The sequence below is a fragment of the Pan troglodytes genome, chromosome 5, assembly GCF_028858775.2.
Source record: "Pan troglodytes isolate AG18354 chromosome 5, NHGRI_mPanTro3-v2.0_pri, whole genome shotgun sequence".
Classification (NCBI taxonomy): Eukaryota; Metazoa; Chordata; class Mammalia; order Primates; family Hominidae; genus Pan; species Pan troglodytes.
The window spans coordinates 143469511-143488900 of record NC_072403.2 but is presented as its reverse complement, the minus strand read 5'-3'; the positions used below and the strand labels follow the sequence as shown (position 1 = coordinate 143488900).

At 36.9% G+C, this 19390-nt stretch overlaps 2 protein-coding genes across 9 annotated transcripts in view; one reads left to right on the top strand and one right to left on the bottom strand.

Annotated features, from left to right (window-relative positions):
• Positions 1 to 17101, top strand: part of MED23 (mediator complex subunit 23) — a 55080-nt gene extending 37979 nt beyond the window's left edge. For 4 of the 8 annotated variants that reach the window (XM_009452012.5, XM_009452010.5, XM_063813497.1 and 1 more), the window contains 3 exons: positions 157 to 277; positions 1005 to 1136; positions 2759 to 3074. In XM_009452012.5, coding sequence (XP_009450287.1) covers positions 157 to 277; positions 1005 to 1136; positions 2759 to 2926 — 421 coding nt within the window. In that variant the 3' untranslated portion in view covers positions 2927 to 3074. Of the gene's footprint in view, positions 1 to 156; positions 278 to 1004; positions 1137 to 2758; positions 3075 to 3665; positions 3853 to 16286 lie in introns of those variants that run through there. The other 4 variants (XM_063813496.1, XM_063813494.1, XM_063813495.1 and 1 more) reach the window with 2 other exon arrangements.
• ARG1 (arginase 1) lies at positions 6246 to 17373 on the bottom strand. The gene is made up of 8 exons (XM_003311489.7): positions 17243 to 17373; positions 13851 to 13923; positions 11288 to 11462; positions 9193 to 9352; positions 7868 to 7962; positions 7416 to 7520; positions 7085 to 7221; positions 6246 to 6833 (listed from the first exon to the last, which is right to left on the bottom strand). The coding sequence occupies exons 1-8, from the start codon at positions 17297 to 17299 to the stop codon at positions 6667 to 6669; spliced, it is 969 nt and encodes a 322-aa protein (XP_003311537.1). The 5' UTR covers positions 17300 to 17373; the 3' UTR covers positions 6246 to 6666.
• Between the last annotated feature and the right edge of the window lie 2017 nt (positions 17374 to 19390).

Sequence of the window (19390 nt, the reverse complement as noted above, 5' to 3'; positions counted from 1 at the left end):
GAGATGTGAGATTAATTAGAAATATTATTGTTACCAAATTAAAAGGAACTTTAAAAAATTATATTTTATTGTAATACTTTGTAAATACTGTATGAACAAAATTCAAACAATTTAAATAATTTCAAGTCACAGGAGATTTTTATCTTCAAATTTTAGGTTTCTTACTGAAGTACTTCTTCCTATAGTGAAGACTGAATTCCAGTTGCTTTATGTATACCATCTTGTTGGACCATTTTTACAAAGATTTCAGCAAGAGAGAACTCGTTGTATGATAGAGGTAAAATATAATCTGGGTTTCCTGTGACATGATTAAATTCTGAAGTATCTATTTAAGTTTCTTTACCAGTGTTATTGAAACTGCAGGTCACAACTATTAGTAGTGAAACTAGTTTAACAGGATCCAAGAGCAATTTTAGAGGACTTAGTGTACCAGTAATGAATTTAGGGTGGGATGTATTGAATTGGAGATGCAGAGGAAACGCCCATCATGAAGGTTGAGAAGAGGTTAAGGATGGAGAAGTACATTTGAGATCTTACAGTGCAGAGGAACTAATTAAAATCATGAGAATGGATGAAGTCAGTCACTTCTAACAAAATGTCGCAAACAAGGAAAGGACCCAGGAGTAGAACCTTAAAGCAAGAGCTGCCAAATGGAACTAAGAAAGTATAATCCAAAGGATCCCTAGGAGTGGAGTTATCCCAGACATCGAGAGATGGTGTCTAGAAAGGGGATTGTTTATCTCTTAATTTTAAGAGAAATTACTAAACTATGAAGAGAAATTTTATTTAAGCCTTGTCAGGGGCATTTTGTAGCACTATAGATTCTTTTATAAATGCAAGCCGTATCATATCTCATGTGCATAGAGGTGTATATGGTATATGACAGTTCTACAGCAAAGACAGTATCCCCCAGTGCTAGTGTTGTAATGGAGCCCAGCTGCATCATGCTAAATTACTGAATCACTTTTGATCACTTAAATAATTTTACATTATTTGTTAAATAGATTGGTGTGGCGTTTTATGACATGCTGCTGAATGTTGACCAGTGTAGCACCCATTTAAATTACATGGATCCCATCTGTGACTTCCTCTATCACATGAAGTATATGTTTACTGGTGACAGCGTGAAAGAGCAAGTAAGTTGAATTTGTTTAATTATTTTTAATGATGTTTAATTTAGAAAACTTGAACATATAGTAATAGACTTTTTTGGTTTGGGTGATTATTTTTATTTTGTCTAATTTTTTCTTTTAAGGAAGAAGGGTGGGTATGAGACCTTTTTAGGCATCAGAGGCATATTATTCTAGATGTAGTATTAAAGGAAATACATGTTATAATTTCTTGTACTTTTCCCCCTTGATATTTGCAACAGAACATCTGAAAAAGACCTAGAGGGTTAATTAATAGTAATCTCATTAGGGAGAAACAGTGGGATATGGCTGCTGAAATATGAGCAGAGAGGTTGTTGTGTGATGAGTAAAGGAGGTCCTGCTTCTCCTGACACTCATGGTGACATTAGACAAACCGCGGCATAACTAGAAGACTAAAGTCAGGATTCTAGACTAATCCTGACTAGAGACTAACTCATGAAAAGCATTTAAAGAATATGGGAATGCTTATCCTGAAGAAAAAAGTCCTAGGGAATTATTTATGACCTCAGCATTTTGGAGGGTTTTCATTTGGAATAGGTATTAGATTCGTTCTGTGTCACTTTAGAGGGTGTATGAATTCTGGTAAAGTTAAAGGGAGGCCATCCTGACTTAGTATATGAAGAGGAACTTCCTAATGGGGATGTCTGAAAGTAGAAAAAGACCTTGAATCAGAACTGAGTTTCCTACGTGTAGGAAACAGAATCTGGGCCATTTTAAAGGAGTGGAGGTAGGACAGATAGGGAAAGTTAAGTCCATCCTCCTACCCCTCCCAGTACTTTAGGTTGAGATGCCAAGGAGGTTGACTCCTTTATGTCTCAGCAGCAGTGTCAAAGAGAGTTGACCTGTTCTCTCTCATGTAAGAAAGAGAGAAATTGTATCTGCTTTTGTTACAACACAGAACATGCAGAGAAACTGTAAAAGAAATTGTTTATTTGTTTGTTTTTTTAAAAAAAAAATTCTTTACATTTAGGCCTAAGAAACTTTAACACAAGGGAGTACAGAAAGGAAAAGGTCAAAGAGCATTTGAGTAAAGCTAAGAAAGCTGTGAAACGACTTGATGTGTTTGTCTCCTTAGTGTTTTTCAAAAGAGTAGATCTAATATTATTTAGTTAATTCCAAGTGTAAATCAAAACCAAAATAATTAGTTTTATAGATAAATGTTGCAAACATGAGTTATTCAAAGAACTTTATAATTATGCTTCATGCTTCTGTAAAGGTGGCATTTTAAAAGAATGATCAACTTGTTGGATGTATAAAATTTCCAGTGTAAACTCTGCTAGCTTTTGGTAGTGGGATGACTGGCTAGCTAGATGAGTGGATACGCCTTTGTAAGTATATGCATATATATGAATATACATATGGTACATGTACAGACATGCACATATAATATATAAGGGGTGTGTGTGAGGGAGAATGTATTGTTTCTCATGCGAGAAAGAAATCATTGTATCTGCTTTTCTTAAAACACAGGACATGTTAAGAAACTTCTTATCTACCCCACGACACTCCTTAGTTTATTGTCTCCGGATATGTGTAAATCCTGCTTTAAATGTGAGAAGTTGAAATTCTCTGATTAAAGTACGTTTTAATGTGTTTTTATTTCTTAGGTAGAGAAGATTATCTGTAACTTAAAACCAGCTTTAAAACTTCGTCTTCGATTCATCACACACATTAGCAAGATGGAGCCAGCTGCAGTGCCTCCACAAGCCATGAACAGTGGGTCTCCAGCACCTCAGTCTAATCAGGTGCCCGTGTCTTTACCAGTAACTCAGTGAAGCCACACTGTACTGTGGAGAAAGTAGAAATATATCCGTCTTTGAGAGTGGACTCAAACCTTTTAAATCTGAATGCGATCACACTGTAGTGATATAGTAGAAGCAGTGATGATATTCAGATTGTTTTATTTTGATTCAAATGATGAATCTGTTGACACCTTATAACTCCCATCTCCCTATCTATATTTTTGTCTCTAAGAGATCAAGTAAGATACATGTTGTTCATATTCATAACAACTTATTAGAGCTACGTAGGAACATAGAGGTATCTGTGATCAAATGACTTGTCATTGGCACTTTCAGTCTTTCCTATTCTAGCCGTTGTTTTTGTTTGTATTTTTTATTATTAATGACATATTTAGTCTTCAGATATATTATTTTAAAGGCACCACACATGTAAAACAGTTATTACAAATATTTTATACATAAATCTCTTGGTAGATTTTCAGAATAATAGAGATTTATATCAAGAAAAGGAATCTAGATTTTGTTGCATTGTAGGAGCAAACAAGGCTTCATTCTTTTTAAAATGACTTGAAATTTTATTATAAATTTCCATAGTTTCTATCAAGGTCAACTGGCAGTTTTATTACCTTTGCTATGGACTTGAACTTACGGTATAAAATTAGTTGGAAGCCATGTAAGAAAATAACATCTGAAAATTCTTGAACTTAAAATCATGCTTAAATGGTTGATTCTCCAATTTCTTTTTTTAAAAATAAGTTAATTGCTTTTGCAGGTTGACACTCTCACCTGACAGATGATGTAATTCTTCAATTTTTATAATCTTAAAATTTTTAAATTTTATATTTGTAAATACAGTACACATTTTATTTCTTGGATTTTGAGAGACATTGTTAATTTTGGGGGAATTGGCATTGCGAAAGACTTGAAAACTAATGAGTAAAGTCTGCTGAATGAATAAACCGTGTGATTGTTTCATGACTCCATTGGAATGAGTGTCGGCTGTGTGCCAGGCGGTGTGCTGGCTGGGGTCAGTTGGAAAGGGGGTACTCTGTGGTTCCTACACTACAGTTGGTGACTGACATTGGCCTAGGAATTAAGAGTTACAGATTCTTTTAAAAACAACTAGTGAATTTAACCAACTGTATTTCAAATTCATATTTCTAAATACATTCCTCCTAGAACTTTATTTTCTTTGTAGCTCATGTAATTGCCATCACTAAATCATTACTGGCCATGCAAGTCCAGCTAAAAATTTATATAATGGTAAAAGTAATTTTTGCAGACTTACTCTTTTCTTTTTTTTTTTTTTGAGATGGAGTCTCGTACTGTCACCCAGGCTGGAGTGCAGTGGCATACTCTGGGCTCACTACAAGCTCCACCTCCCGGGTTCACGCCATTCTCCTGCCTCAGCCTCCCTAGTAGCTGGGACTACAGGGGCCTGCCACCACGCCCGGCTAATTTTTTGTATTTTTAGTATTAGTAGAGACGGGGTTTCACTGTGTTAGCCAGGATGGTCTCAATCTCCTGACCTCGTGATCCCCCGCCTCAGCCTCCCAAAGTGCTGGGATTACAGGCGTGAGCCACTGTGCCCGGCCCCTGCAGACTCATTCTTAAAATTACCCAGAAAACATGCTAGAGATTATTTCAAGTGTTAATCTTAGCATAGCGTCAATGTATTCTTGCTGCCTTGAGGAACTTATTGCTTTTTGATCCTAGAATGAGGATAAAATTGTGACACTAGTATTATACAAACAATAGAGGAAATGAAAATCAATATAATCACTTTCTCAAGGACATAAACATTCTAATTAATTTATTACAAATTCAGTTTTCCCTCTCTAGCTTAAAAACATGGGAATATAATTTCCCTGGATAGGCTTTTAAATACGTTTTTAATCAGAGACTAATAGAAGACAAAAACTTTATTTGGGTTTAGAATACAGTAGAGGGGAAAAAAATGCCTTTATGTTTATCACATCCTAAAAGTTTTTCTTTTTGAAAATTAATAGTAAGTTTAGAGTGGCTCTGTCCAGTATGACTTTCTGCAATGATGGAAATGTTCTTTACCTGTGCTATTCAATACACTAGTTAGCAGCTACATTTATCTAGGAAGCATTTGAAATGTGGAACTGAATTTTTTAATTTTATTAAGCTTTAATTTAAATGACCACATGTGGCTACTGTATTAGAGAATATATCTTAGAGTGAGATCCATTATAATTGCTCCCATCTAAAAGTAATTCAATAAAATGTTTATCTTTCAAAGGCCTAGGAGTTGTTAGAGGAAACAGTTTTTAAATTCTGTGTTACATTTGAAAAATCAGATTGTAGGGACTATCATATAGCTGTTAAAACAAAAACACAGGAGAAATCCATTCATGGAGCCTACCTTTTTTACAGGACCCCCTGGGGTTTTCACATAAATTGCTGGGAGGAGAAAAACTTTGCTTCCCTTGTTTTGATTACCGTTTACTCTGGTTTGTTTTTTCCATTTTCCTTACTACACTCCAGAGCCAAGATGAGTTTTTAGGATATAGCTAATGAGATATACTGTAATTGCAGTAAGTGAAGGGTGAAACGTTGGAAGCCATAGGTAATTTTAGATGACATCCTCAGCTGAATTAGTAATTATTATTAAAAACAAACTAGCAATTTGATTTATGTGGCTCCTGAATAGATTTTGGGGAATATGGTTGGTTTTTTTTTTTTTTTTTCAGGGTCTCATTCTGTTGCCCAGGCTGGAGTGCAGTGGTGTGATCTGAGCTCACTGCAACTTCCATCTCCTGGGCTCAAGCAGTCCTCCCACCTTAGCCTTCTGAGTAGCTGGGACTACAGATGTTCACCACCCAGCTAGTGCGTGTGTGTGTGTGTGTATTTTTTGTAGTGATGGGGTTTCACCATGTTGCCAGGCTGGTCACAAACTCCTGGACTCAAGCTCTTTGTCCTCCCAAAGTGCTGGGATTACAGGTGTGAGCCACCACATCCAGCCAGGAATATCATCTTCCACCTCCCAAAAGGCTACTTGAATAGCAACCATGCTTTTAAAATATTAACCAAAATCATGTTTGAGGTTTAGAAAAAGTAAAACATGGACATCTAGCCCAATGAACTTGTAGATTGCCCAAACCTATTATTACCCATTTTACAGTTGAAGAAACCAGAGCCAGGGAGTTTAAATAGCTTCAAGGCCTCACAGTGTTTTGGGGATGATTGATTTCACTGTGACTTTTCAAATGTTTTGTATTTTAACATTAAAAACTTACTTAGTAGTTTTAAGCAGGACGTTTTTATGAATGTGGGGTGTGTGTTTGTGTGTATTGCATGTATTTAGAAATGTGTAGACACAATATAATCTTGTTATAAAGAGTTTATTATAAAAAATCACATTTTTTGAATGACATGGACACATAGTACCTTTCCACATGTGGTAGCTTTGTCTCCTGATTCCAGGAGTCCCACTCTATGTATGGGGGCTTATGTAAGTGTGCTTATTTTTAATGCCAGCAAATTTTTAACTGGAAATCAATGTACGCTTCTCTTTCTAAGGATAAGTCTTTTGCCAAGTTAGAAAATATAAGCTTTTAAATTTCAAAAAAGTTAGAATTTCCACATCTTGAATTTTACACCAAGAGGGAATTTGTAGAGTTTATACTAATTGGAAAAACATTTTTCTGAAAGAACAAGTCTTTAGAAGGATAACTCTATGCTTAAGAAAATGATTAGCTTTCTAATTATGCCATTAACTATGAGATTTATATCGGATGTTTCCACTTTTACTTAGGTGGGTTAAGGTAGTCAATAGGCTTGTGATTACCCTCCCGAGCAAGTCCGAAACAAGCCAAGGTTATTGCTACTGCTGTGTTCACTGTTCGAGTTACTTCTTCTGGTGTCTTCCCCAGGGATGGGTTCACTTCCATTATATCTAATCCTGAGAGTAGCCCTACAACAACAAAGTGTAATAATGTAATTTATAAAATAGTTGACATTTTGAAATTAGTACAGACAGACTTGAAAGATTATCCACTAACAGAAAAAGGTAGTAACCGATGGAAAACGCTTTAGTTATTGCATAATGTGACTGATGGACATTCTGAAAGTGTCAGCTGGGACTTGGTTTTCAGGTCAAGGAGGTATAAATATATATTAGTCAAGTGTACACTTGCTTCTCTATTACCTCAGATTGTTAACTACCTGTTTTGTAGATTTCTTCTGTGATGTAGAGACCTTCTCTGTATGTCAGACCTCCCACAACTGGTGTGCCAGTAGCTGGTGTGAAAGATGGGTCCAGTCCGTCAACATCAAAACTTAGATGAATTGGCCTTTTCTTTCTTTTAAGAAGTGGGAAAGGATTTCAGTTTAAGGTTGATGGCTTCACATTTCATAGATAATAATCTGTTACCTTGTTTTATAAAAAGTAGCAACCCATTATTTCATGTAAAGACTTTATTAATAACTTACATTGGTTGTCAGTAGCAACCTTTTCTGTTGCACACACATGTGTACACACACAAAAGAATCCTACCTTCCTAGTAGATAGCTGAGTGTTTCTTCCATCACCTTGCCAATTCCTAGTCTGTCCACTTCAGTCATTGAAAAGTATTTAATGCCTAGAGTTTTCAAAATGTAGCTATAAAAGAGAAATTAAGATAATTATAATTAATAAGGCTGACTGTGCCCGCCTGTCTCCTTTTAAGGGAAATATAAATATAGTAAAATATATAAAACATTTAGGTTCTATGAACCTAACTCAATATAGTTTTATTTGTATTTATTTTTAACAGCAAGTCAATTGAGATTTAATTGCCTGGATACATACATATGTATGTACATGTATATAAATATATGTGTGTGGGCATGTGTGTGTGTGTGTGTGTGTGTCTTGATTAATTTTCTCTCATAGATTTGGTCAGTAAAGCATATCTAGCACACAAAGGGACAAAAATGGAGGCAAATCACATCAAGGAATAAGCTTACTGTTCTCCAGGGTCCACGTCTCTCAAGCCAATATACACAATATCCTTGGCAGATATGCAGGGAGTCACCCAGGAGAATCCTGGCACATCGGGAATCTAAAATTACAATGTTTTCACTTGGTTATGTATGATTCTCTTGAACAAATCCTACATTCAAAGGTAAAGACACATATTGGATTGCGTATATCTTATATTTAGAATATAAATACAGAAGAAATCATGTAAAAATAATACACAATTAAGAAGAGGATGTGTGCCTCCCCTTGATTGCTTTGACTTTGCCTTGAACCAGTTGGCATTTACCTACTTTGTGCCCCAGTCCTGCTGGGCCCTTCTTTCCCAGGGCTCCTTTGGTAGCTTCCTTCTTTACTTCCCTTTCTCAGTAAGTCCTTAATCCAGAGGATGGCCTCGAGCAGCTGAGGGAAATTTGTGGCCTGTCCTTTGGTTATTCTTAACGTGATAATATGATGATATCTGCTTTGTCCTCCAGGACGTCTAGTTTTTCCCATGTACTAGGCAGATACTTTGCAAGTTTATAAACCCATCCCTTGGTCATTAGTTCAAAAGACATTATTTCTGAGCATTTAACATAAGGAGGTTTTAACCTCTTGTATCATCATAAGGACCAAATATTATAATTATATCAATAAAAACTTTTTATTGATATACTATGGCATATCAACAAACTATGGCATATCAACAAACTATGGCATATCAACAAAGTTATAAGCTGTAATATTAAATCTTAATCTGCCATTTTATTTTCCATCTTTTAGAAAAGGAGTTTCTAGGGAGCAGGGAGATAGTTCTTTCTCTTATGATTTACATAGGTGCTTCTCCCAGTATATACATTAGTTCATAAACCATTATATCTGAAATTTTAAAATTTCTTTTTTGAAAAGCCTCTATGATATAGAAGGACTACTCAGTAAGAATGCAGAACTGTGTGGCATGTAGTGGAAAGAGGAAGGAACGAGGAGACCTGGTGCTAGCCCTTGCTTCACTATAGGCTTGGCATATATCTTGGGCAAGTTGGTTAACCTCTGAACCTCCACTGACCTGTTTATAAATGATTACTCTCTGCCCCACCTACTAAAAGGATAGTTTAAGAATTAGCAGAGAAAATATATATTAAGTCAGTTTGCAAGGCAGAGATAGAGAGCCTCACTGCCTTTTATCAACCAACACTTTGCTTATTGGCTGCAGAGAAAATGATTTGAGATTACACCAAGAATAAGATAACATGGAGTTTCTCATTTCCCTTCCACCTCCTGAATGTCTACTAAAAAGTATTCTATTGCACTAGAGTACCAACCAGTCTTTTACCTTTCCTTTTAGTTCCTTCAGGAGGAAAGATACAGGTTGTCCATGCAAGTTTCCACTTGTGGTTGTCAGTGGAGTGTTGATATCAGTGTGAGCATCCACCCAGATGACTCCAAGATCAGGGTGGACCCTGGCATGGCCAGAGATGCTTCCAATTGCCAAACTTTTGGGGAAAAAATTTTGTGTGAACATCAGGTTTGCAGTGTCACTACATACATAATATTATTCACTCAATGCTCCCACTTGGTTTTCCTTTGAGTCACAGTGTCTGATATTTCTGATAGGTTCTGAATTGGAGATGCCAATTAGTTATAACAATAGAGAAAGTATAACTTACACTTAATGCTCACTAACTAGTTATATTTACATCGATTGCATTACTAAAAAAACTGTGATTTTTTTCCCCAAAATCCACCTTGTAAGAAAACCACGATTAGAGCTTAGCCAAAAAAATAAATGAGTATAAAAATACTAGCCACACAAGAAAGTCCTTAGCATGAGACACTGTTCAATTCTCAGAGTTAAATTTGGATCATTTTCTGGACACTCATCTCTCTTGGTAAATACTTAATTCTCTCAAGTGAATTATGACAAAGTCTTTCAATTTTTCTTAAAATCCAGCTCTTTTATAATTTGAGAGCATCACTCAGAAGTTCTTACATGTTCTTACTCAGAAGTTCTTCAGCCAGCGTATGGCGTGTGTTCACTCATTCTATTCAATGCATCTAGTTACCCACTCAACCAGGAACAAAGTTCATCCCAAATACTTCAAGCTCCAGACATTTTGCTGGAATGGAAGACATAAATGATATCTTGCACAGAAGTTAAAAGTTAGGATTTATTAGGTTGGTGCAAAAGTATTGCGGTTTTGCCATTTAAAAACTGCAATTACTTTTGCACCAAGCTAGTACTATACAATGCCTGTATTCTCCCATTTGTGAATGTTTAAGTATCATTCAGAGAATCATGAGCTTTTAGATTCTCGAAGTGGAAGCAATAATGCCTTAACGTTCAGGTATGGATTATTCAGTGGACGTTTGTTTTCCCTTTAGGTTTCTTGTCTTTTGCCATGTGCCATTCCTAAAATTTCCACTTAACAAAGAAAGCGAGCCTCAGTTTCCCAATTGCAGTTTTGATACAGAGGCCTTGGTGACGGTTTGGCTTTAGAAGAGGAAGCCAAGGAGGCCTGAAGTCATTGACTGCTCAAGAGCCATAGAAGTGTTTCTACTCTTAGATCTAATCAGGCCTCTCTGGTAAAATTATCCTAGGCCTTGGGAGTAAATATTTAAAAAGGCTCATGCACAAAAATGGTCTTTGCCACATTATTTGTAATGGTGAAAATTATAATGCAACCTGAATATGCCACAATATGTACGTATATAGCGATGTAACCCCTTGATGAAAAATCATGCAGCAATTAAAAAACTGATGCTTATGATGCTTATGCACATCCCATGAAGCAACAAGGAAATTTGCACTGTAGAGTGAGAACACAACATAGACATCTGTCTCTCTCTCTCTCTCTCACACACACACATACACACACACACACGTTAAACAAAGTCATCATGTACAAGGAAAAAAAAGATGCCATGAAAGAAATGTGCCAGATTTTCAATTCTGGTTGAAATGGTTGCTAGAGAAGTACAATTACCACATTTTTTTTCTTGTGTGTGTGTGTCTGATGCTTTCAAAAATGTTATGATCATTACTTTTATAATGAAAAACACATGCTTTGAAATTGTTGACCTATATGAGTTGTATATATTATCAGCAATTAAGAACAAATAAGCTATGAATTGCCTCACATACTTATTTAGAAATGTAAGCTTGTGATGAATATTTAGATGAAATCCATTCATATTTCATACATTTTCTGCTGTACTAGGTCAAAATACAGATATTGTAAGACTTCAAATTGAGCGAAGTCTGTTTCTATAATAAAAGTAACCTATAAAATTATTTTAAAGGCAGAAAATTTGATATAAAATATAGGTCAATGCTTTTCTGTCTATATTTCTATATTTTCTCTCTTCTTATGGCCTTGGTTACACTTCTTTTGTGCCAGATTCCCATAGACACAGTTATTCAACAAGACCTGTGGTCTCCGCCCAGCACCAGGCTGATTCTTCCGTTCTGCTTGACTTCTGCCACCTTGTCAGCCAGCTGCTCGCTTGCTTTTCCCACAGACCTTGGATTCTTCACAATTTGAAAGGGACTGTCATTAGGGATGTCAGCAAAGGGCAGGTCCCCATAATCCTTCACATCACACTCTAAAATTAAAAGTTTTGAGTTACTAAATTAAAAAGTAGATTATAAATCAGTCTGTGTAGGATGATCTCAATTGTATAAAATAGGCATATATTCACAAGTAAAAGCAAAGGAAAAACCTGAAAGGTCTGTAAATCTTGGGAAGGTAGACCCATGTCTGCTTTTGCTTGACGTCATGTTACCAGTATCACACACTGGTGCGGCTGTATACTGGGCTCTCAGTGAACACTTCTTGAATCCATCCAGTTAAACTAGACACCAAAATATAACAGTGATAATCTTCTGGTTTCGGCTTAATAGGGAATGTCACTGTCTCTGTCTCTGTCTCTCTGTCTCTCTCTGCTTATGTGCTTTTTACCTTTCTATAGTAAGCATGCTTCATTTTGATAATAATTAAATACATATATATCGGTATATATATGTATTCTCAGAAAATTTAGAAAGCACTGGTGTATTTTCATCTGGAGATACACACACACACACACACACACAAAATATCCATTGAACCTGCCTCATAGAGGTATTATCATAAATAAATAAGAATATGTGAATATGTACTTAGCACTGAGCCTAACATTTTGGAAGCTTCGGAAATAAAGCTTTTTAGTTATTCTTTTTAGTAAGGAAAAATTGCAGGTAACCCCAAATTCCTAAGGACTGGGTGTGCTCCCTAAAAGGCCTTGAATTAGGCTTGAAAAGTAGAGAGTTTCATGTAAAACTGTGATATGGCATCAGTTCGGTGTTCTGAACTAATTGGCCATTAAATATGGTATTTGTTACATGTCTGTGTGAATCTGATTTAGTAACGCCTCCAAGAAATTTCACCTGATACAACACGTGACCAAATTATGCTTGTCAGTTAAGGGACAAGTCCATTACCCAAGCATTCTGTTCTCTACTGGGTGGCTGTATTTGTCTTTTTTTTTTTTTTTTTTTAAAGATTTACGAAGTGTAACTCTTGTTCACTAAAACTCACTTATTTTAAGTGTGCGGGTCAATGAGTTTGAAAAATTCCATCCTGCCCCTTTAGAGGTAATTCTTGCCCCCAACCCCAGGAACTGCTGATCTGCTTTCTTTTGCTATGCTTTTGTCTTTCCAGAATGTCGTATCAGTGGAATCATACAACATGTAGTCTTTCTTGTCTTATCTTGCTGCTTTTGAGATCTACCATGTTTTTGCCTTTGTTTGCGGTCCATTCCTTTTTCTTTTTTTTTTTTTTTTTGGAGATGGAGTCTCACTCTGTCGCCCAGGTTGGAGTGCAGTGGTGCAATCTCAGCTCACTGCAACCTCTGCCTCCGGGTTCAAGCCATTCTCCTGCCTCAGCCTCCCAAGTAGCTGGGACTACAGGCTCATGCCACCACGCCCAGCTATTTTTTTTATATTTTTACTAGAGAAGGGGTTTCACTGTGTTGCCCAGGCTGGTCTCGAACTTCTGAGCTCAGACAGTCCACCCACCTTGGCTTCCCAAAGTGATAGGATTACAGGCCTCAGCCACCGTGCCCGACCAGTCCATTCCTTTTTATTGTTGAATACTATCTCGTTGCATGGATGTGACACTTTTTGTTTAACCATCTACCAGTTGATGGGCATTTTGCTGTTTCCATTTTTTGGTTATTATAAATATGGCTGACCCCAAACATTCAAGTACAAATCTCTTACCCAAGAGAAGTGAAAATATATCCACACAAAGACTTGTACTTGAATGTTTATAGTTGTACTTCTCTGCACCCAGGAGTAGAACTGCTGGGTCAAAATGTAAATATATGTTTACCTGAGAAACTGCCCACCTACTTTCAAAGTGGCTGTATCATTTGCATTCCCATCAGAAATATATGAGGGTTCTAATTGCTCCACATCCTGACCAACACTTTATCAGAATCTTATATGTAAAGGTAACAGAAAATTGAGCCCATACTTTAAAAATATATGTAAATTTGCATTTGCATGCTTATGTATATGTATGTATATATACACACTGCGCCCACACTAGGCGCTGTTGTTATTATCATTATTACTGTTTTATTTTATTTTATTTCACAAATAGGGGTCCTCTTACTAGTAGCATACTTCCTGCTGCACCTTGCCTTCCATTTGCTGTTCCCCCGGCTCCCCTACCATCCACCCCAACCCCCGTTCTTGCACACACAATTTATCTTATACTGTAGTTTGGCTGGAAAGACAAAATATCTGAGTGAGGATGTACATCCAGCAGTGTTTCCTGAGCATTCTCCCCATGCCCTGCTGCTTTTGTAGGATGTGTTTCTCGGGTTGTAACCAGTACCGCAATTCTGATGTAAATATTCCAGACACACTCCAGGTTCACAGGGGCCTGCTCTTTCCTTCAGAGTGGGGAGGAAATCAGGCTGATCATTTTTCAACTTAAAAATTACCTTGTTCTTTAAGTTTCTCAAGCAGACCAGCCTTTCTCAATACTGTAGGGCCTTCTTCCACCCCTCCTCGTGGCTGAACAATTAAAAAATAAAGTACTTCAGACATTATCATGACCATCAGATGCTCACAGCAGGAACCCTTTTCATTATTTAATCAGTTGAACTGTAACTATCATTTTTTGAGCTCCTACAGAGCCAGGAATTTACATCATCTCTTTTAATCTTCACAGCAAGGTAGACTGACTTTTATGCCAAATAGAAAGAACTAGAATCACAAAGGTTATATGGTTTTCGGACTGGCACACAGCTAATAAGTGGCAGAGCCTATGTTCATATTCAGGTCTTTGGATTCCAAAACCTGCATCCCCTCTTCCCGTCAAACCATGTTATCAACACAGTGAACACGTAGTTTGTGCAAAAGCAGTCTGGTAGATGAGATCCAATAATGAAAAGGCTTTTGACTTCGAGTCCCTCATAAGCTGATAGGAGATATGGGCATTTAACCCCAGTTACAATACATAGCTGCTTCAGTGATGATATAAAATGTCCTAGTAACAAAAACAGGATGCCCTTAACACTTCCGGGGACAGGGTGTGTCAGTAAAGGCTGCAAGAAATAAATGCTGTTTAAGCTGAGTCTTGCGACATGAGTAGGTAGTTAGGAAAACAAGACAGAGTGATGGAGAAACTCTGCAAACCAAGGGAACGATTGGGCGAAAGCATCGAAAGAGTGTGACATGAAAGAGACCTACGTGCATGTACTCACATAAGTAAGCTAGAGCTCTTGGGGAGAAAGCAGGCAACAGAAAAAGTCATCACCTGGGAGCTGAAAACTACAAACAAAGACCAACCCAGTAATTTCAAGTTTTGGCCTGCTTAACAGTAGATGGGAAGTTCTACCCTTGCTGTTTTGACATTAGGGAAACTAACACTCTTCCTCCAAGGGGCAAGTCTTCCTCAGTCCCCTGAACAATTAGAGGTCTAAAGGCACAGTTCCTTTCTGTATCTTGCTGATTTTAATTTCCAACAGAGCTTTTAGATGCAGAAGATTATTACATGTTGTCAGATGAGACAATGTGTTAAAAGACACGTGTGTCTATCTTTAGGATTGGGGCTGTGGCATCAAAGTAAGCAAGTATTTTTTCCCCATTCAAAGGAACAGAAGACTTGCCCTGGGTGCCAGGCAAATCCTTGATGTTAAATTCCTGTCCCTGGCAGCAAGGGACCCGCCCTATCCTCTGCCTGACACATTTTGCTTCTTTACTCCCTTTTTGCTTGACACACCTCCCTCTCCCCAATCAAGTAAACATGATTTCCCCTTCTTTCAACCCCAGTAGGGTGCTGCTTGGTTCATGTTTTGCCTTTAGTTTTGTGTCTGTTTTTGTCTTTTCCTCATTGTTAGATTTCAGTCCAGCTTGCTTTACATGTGGGGCACTATATTTTGTAGTGTAGAGCTGACATATAGTAGATACTCAATACTCAGTTTGATAAAACTCCTTGGCTTTTTTACCCTTCTCCCTTTCATATTTTAGAACAAAGCTCATAGACCCCTTAGTTGACACTATAGTTGCTATAACACAGCCATTAAATTTTCTAGAATTCTTTTTTATTTGTTTTATTCAAATGGCCTCTCATGATTGGGCTTTCCTCTTGCTTGCTCTATCTGCCCACTTTGGAAATTGCTTTGTCAGCTCCACCGACTTTCTAAGCTGGGCCCAATCCCTAAATGGCCACAAGTATAAGGTCGCCTTTGGAGTTGAATAGTCTGAAGAGACATCAGTGCAAATCAAGGGCATAGGCATTGGAATCAGATTATCTTGTCTGGAATTATGCAGTCAAGGCTGTGTGACATTGAGCACATTACCAAACCTCTCTGAGCCTTTTTTAAACCCAACTGTAAGGTAAAAATAATACCTACCTTATTGTTTGTTCGCTGCCTTGCAAGCCTTTCAAGGAGGTGAGACAGGGATGAAGGCCTTTCTCAGACTCAACATTTTAGTCATCTGCCCTCTAATCCTTTCCTTTTGCTTATTTGTCAAACTTGTACCTCCTTTAGGTGAGGACAAAAAACTTATATGTTGGCCATTTTATCCTCTCTACTCTATGACTTAGTGTAAAAAATCTCTCTCTCTTAGTCGTTACAATCATGAGACAATGAACTCCATTCTCATGACCATGTTTTAATGGGAGGAGGGTGGTAGAAGGAGGACACTTGCTTCCCTTTTGTGAGGTTTTTAAATTATATATTTATTATAACCTGTTCAAGAGTGGGTGAGAACAGTGTGGATTTTAAAAGGAACACTTCTGTGTCAGCAAAATGTCCCTGTGTTTGGGAGAGACTTTTGGAGGATTTCCAGGGGAAGCAAAGTAGTATTTACTGACAGTCCAAATGCAGTTTGGGCCTCTAACCTCTGGCCTCTCTCAATTTGTTTTGCAGTAAAAAGTCAGAGTACACAGCAAGGGTTCCAAATTAAGAGGAAGCAAAATGCTGCCCAGATCCTGAGAAACCTGGAGAAAATCAACCTTAGTAGTTTCAACTCATACATTGTCTTGTTTGATTTTGTTCTTTGTTTTTTATCCTCTTTAAGCACAGATGCGTGTTGAAGTCTAAGGTGTTCTGTCATCACACTCTCTTTACTAGAATAAGTGTGCCCAGGCAGAAAAAAAAGTGTATTCAATGTTGCTGGCATGTGTGGATTCACAGCTGGTGGCTGTAAGGAAGTCTGGGAGTTTCATAAATCCATTAAAATCCTTTTAGAGTTGCCAACCCGCAGTAGGATTTTCTTTCTTTTTTTGTTCTTTTTTTCCCCTTCCAAGTGAGGCACATAAAGGATTCTACCTAGTCCATGAATGAACAGTTTCATAGAAACATTAAAACCCTAACATAACATGAATTATTCACAAAGTTGCATGAAACAATAATATTTAGGTTACCCAAATTATAAGAAGTCTGAAGGTTACCACCAAACTATTAAATTTTTCTAGGCATTAATTACATAACTAAACAAATGTATTTCTTAAAATTCTCTCTTCCTCTACATAAACACAGTAACATCAAAAACAACAAGAGCAACTAAACCTCAATGAGTAGCTACAATGCAGAAAGAGTCCATTTCAATTCAAAGAAAAATATTTTCTCCTAAAAAATATGAGAAAGCATTCTGTAGGTTCAAATGAATTTAGCCTTGGCTGAGATCACGAGCCACAAAAGTAAGTGGATATGTGACTATAATTATACAATGTTGGAAAATGGTGAGAGGACTTTAAAATATGCATTTCCTGGCCAGATTGTATCAGAAAACTGAACTAACTAGACAATAACACCTTACAAATTTTGAAGTCCAAAATTTTCAACTAAATTCCAGGAATTCAAAGAAAGACTTTTTTCCTTACCTGTCCCTTTGAGAAAGGAGCTCCAATAATCCCTATGGTTCTGGACTTGGCGCTCATGCTCTGACACTTCTCTTTGCTGTACTTGAGCTCTCCAGTCAGTCAACCCTCAGTGACAGAGGGCGCATCTTTTTTTTCCATTTATACTTGGGTTGAATAAACAACCTTTATCTAATGAGGACAGCTGGCTCCACCCACTAAACCAAAGAATGACAGTCAACAGTCTTGCAATTTTTCATACATGGAGTAACCATATAGTTACTCCATGTATGAAGTAACTATATGGGGTTACTTCATACGTGGAGTAACCTAACTCTGAGTCTAGGTCTCTAATCAAGTGACAATTATTCATGTTCTCACTTCACACCCTTTTAAAAAGCCAGCCAGATGACATTAACCTGACTTAAACAACTGACAAGTTTCACAACTACAGAAGAAGTCCTATTGTTCTGGCTCAGCGAACTCAGGGCAAGGCCCTTTCCTCCTCCAGATCTCTGAAGACGTCCTTGTAGAAGAAGGGCCAGGCTTGGCAAGATCGTCTGTCACATCCCTTCCAGCCCTAAAATCCTGAGTTGAGATTTCACACATGAGGGTAAATGGTTAATCCATGAGACATATTTCATAAACTTTTAGGGTATAATATAATAAAGAGTATATAACTTCCTTTTTTGATGATTACTTTAAAAAATTAGTTACTTGATTGGTAACCCAGAGAGGTTACCATTTTTGAAGTATGGTGTACAGGAAAATAATTGTAGAATCATATCATAATCAAAGTATAGAAATAAAAATAGCTAACATTGAGTTTTTACCATGTGTCAGATGCAGTTCTGTTTCAAAATACCATATTTATATTTATACCAATTTTATGTGAAGCCTCATCATTGGTGCCATTATACTGATGAAGAAACTGAAGCTCAGACACGTTGCCAACATAGGCTGTAGAAGAAAAGTCGGGATTTAGTCTCTGCCATTCTGAATCCACTTAACCGTTGAGCTTATAGTCTAAATGCTGGGAAAGTGTCAACCTCTATGCCCCTGAGCTACCATTTGTCACCATACAAAAGTATGAATTTAAAATAAAGGCACCTTAAAGATCCTTCCGACTTTAAAATTATGTAATTGTAATTTAAAGGGAAAATTCACTTAGTAGAAACTAATTTCTTTTTCCTATTGGTGGGAAAGAACATTTTGGAATTTAAATTCCATGAGGTCAGAGAATTTTGTCTGCTGTATCCCCAGGGCCTAGAAGAGTGTTGGTGTATAATAGGCACTCAATAAATATTTATTGAATGGATAAATGAGGAAACCAAAGTCTCATGGGTCCATTTTGATAGGACTGTTTTCCAAATAGGTTTCCTACCTTTTTCTTGTGGGTTTGCTTGTATATCCTAAATATTTACTTGTGGTATTCCTCATATTGCCTAGATATTAACCTCTTATAGCATTGACATTGCAAATTACTTTTCCCAACCTGTCAGAAATCTGATAACTTTTTATATGTTATCACTCAAAAGCCTCAATTTTAAAATAGACACTTGTATAATTTCCCCCAATGCTTTGTGCTTTGGAAGTCTTATTAAATTCCTGCCACCCCATCAAATTGTAGGTATGTAGTTTTACATTTTCTTCCATTTGCCTTAGAGCTTATCTTTCTCACTTAGTTCTTTAATCCATCTTTGTATGTTATGTAAATTTTCCAACTCGTTTTTCCTGTATCATTCATGCATCAGTTTCCTCAACAACACCCATTGAATAGTCATTCAATTCGCAATTGATTGGAGTGCTGTCTGTCACTAAACTCTTTCTTCTATTCCATTGACTTTATTTACCTATGGCTGCACCAGGTCCATCAGGTTTTATCAATACAGTTTTGCAGTACATCTTATCATTGTTTAGGCAAGAGTAACTGTTTTGCTCTTCTTTTTCAAAATTGATTTATCTTTTATGGGTCTCTATTCTCCTATAGTTGGAATAACTTGGTTCCTTAAAAGTATTTGCTAGAATTTTTACTAGATTTATAAATCAATCCATGGAGATTTGCTAACTTTCAAATTTCATTGCTAGAATTTTTTCTTTGAAAAATTCACATCCTGAAAGTTCTTTGTATGCCAAGCTGAGATTGCCTTCCTGTCATTTGAACCATTGGTC

Excerpts from the sequence above, each read along its gene's own strand:
- ARG1 (XM_003311489.7), bottom strand. The coding sequence starts at position 17,299 with ATGAGCGCCAAGTCCAGAACCATAGGGATTATTGGAGCTCCTTTCTCA. Across the intron at positions 7,521-7,867 it reads GACGTGGACCCTGGAGAACA|CTACATTTTGAAAACTCTAG; the intron begins GTAAGCTTATTC and ends TCTCTTTTATAG. Across the intron at positions 7,222-7,415 it reads CTCAGCTATCTACTAGGAAG|AAAGAAAAGGCCAATTCATC; the intron begins GTAGGATTCTTT and ends ACTTCTTAAAAG.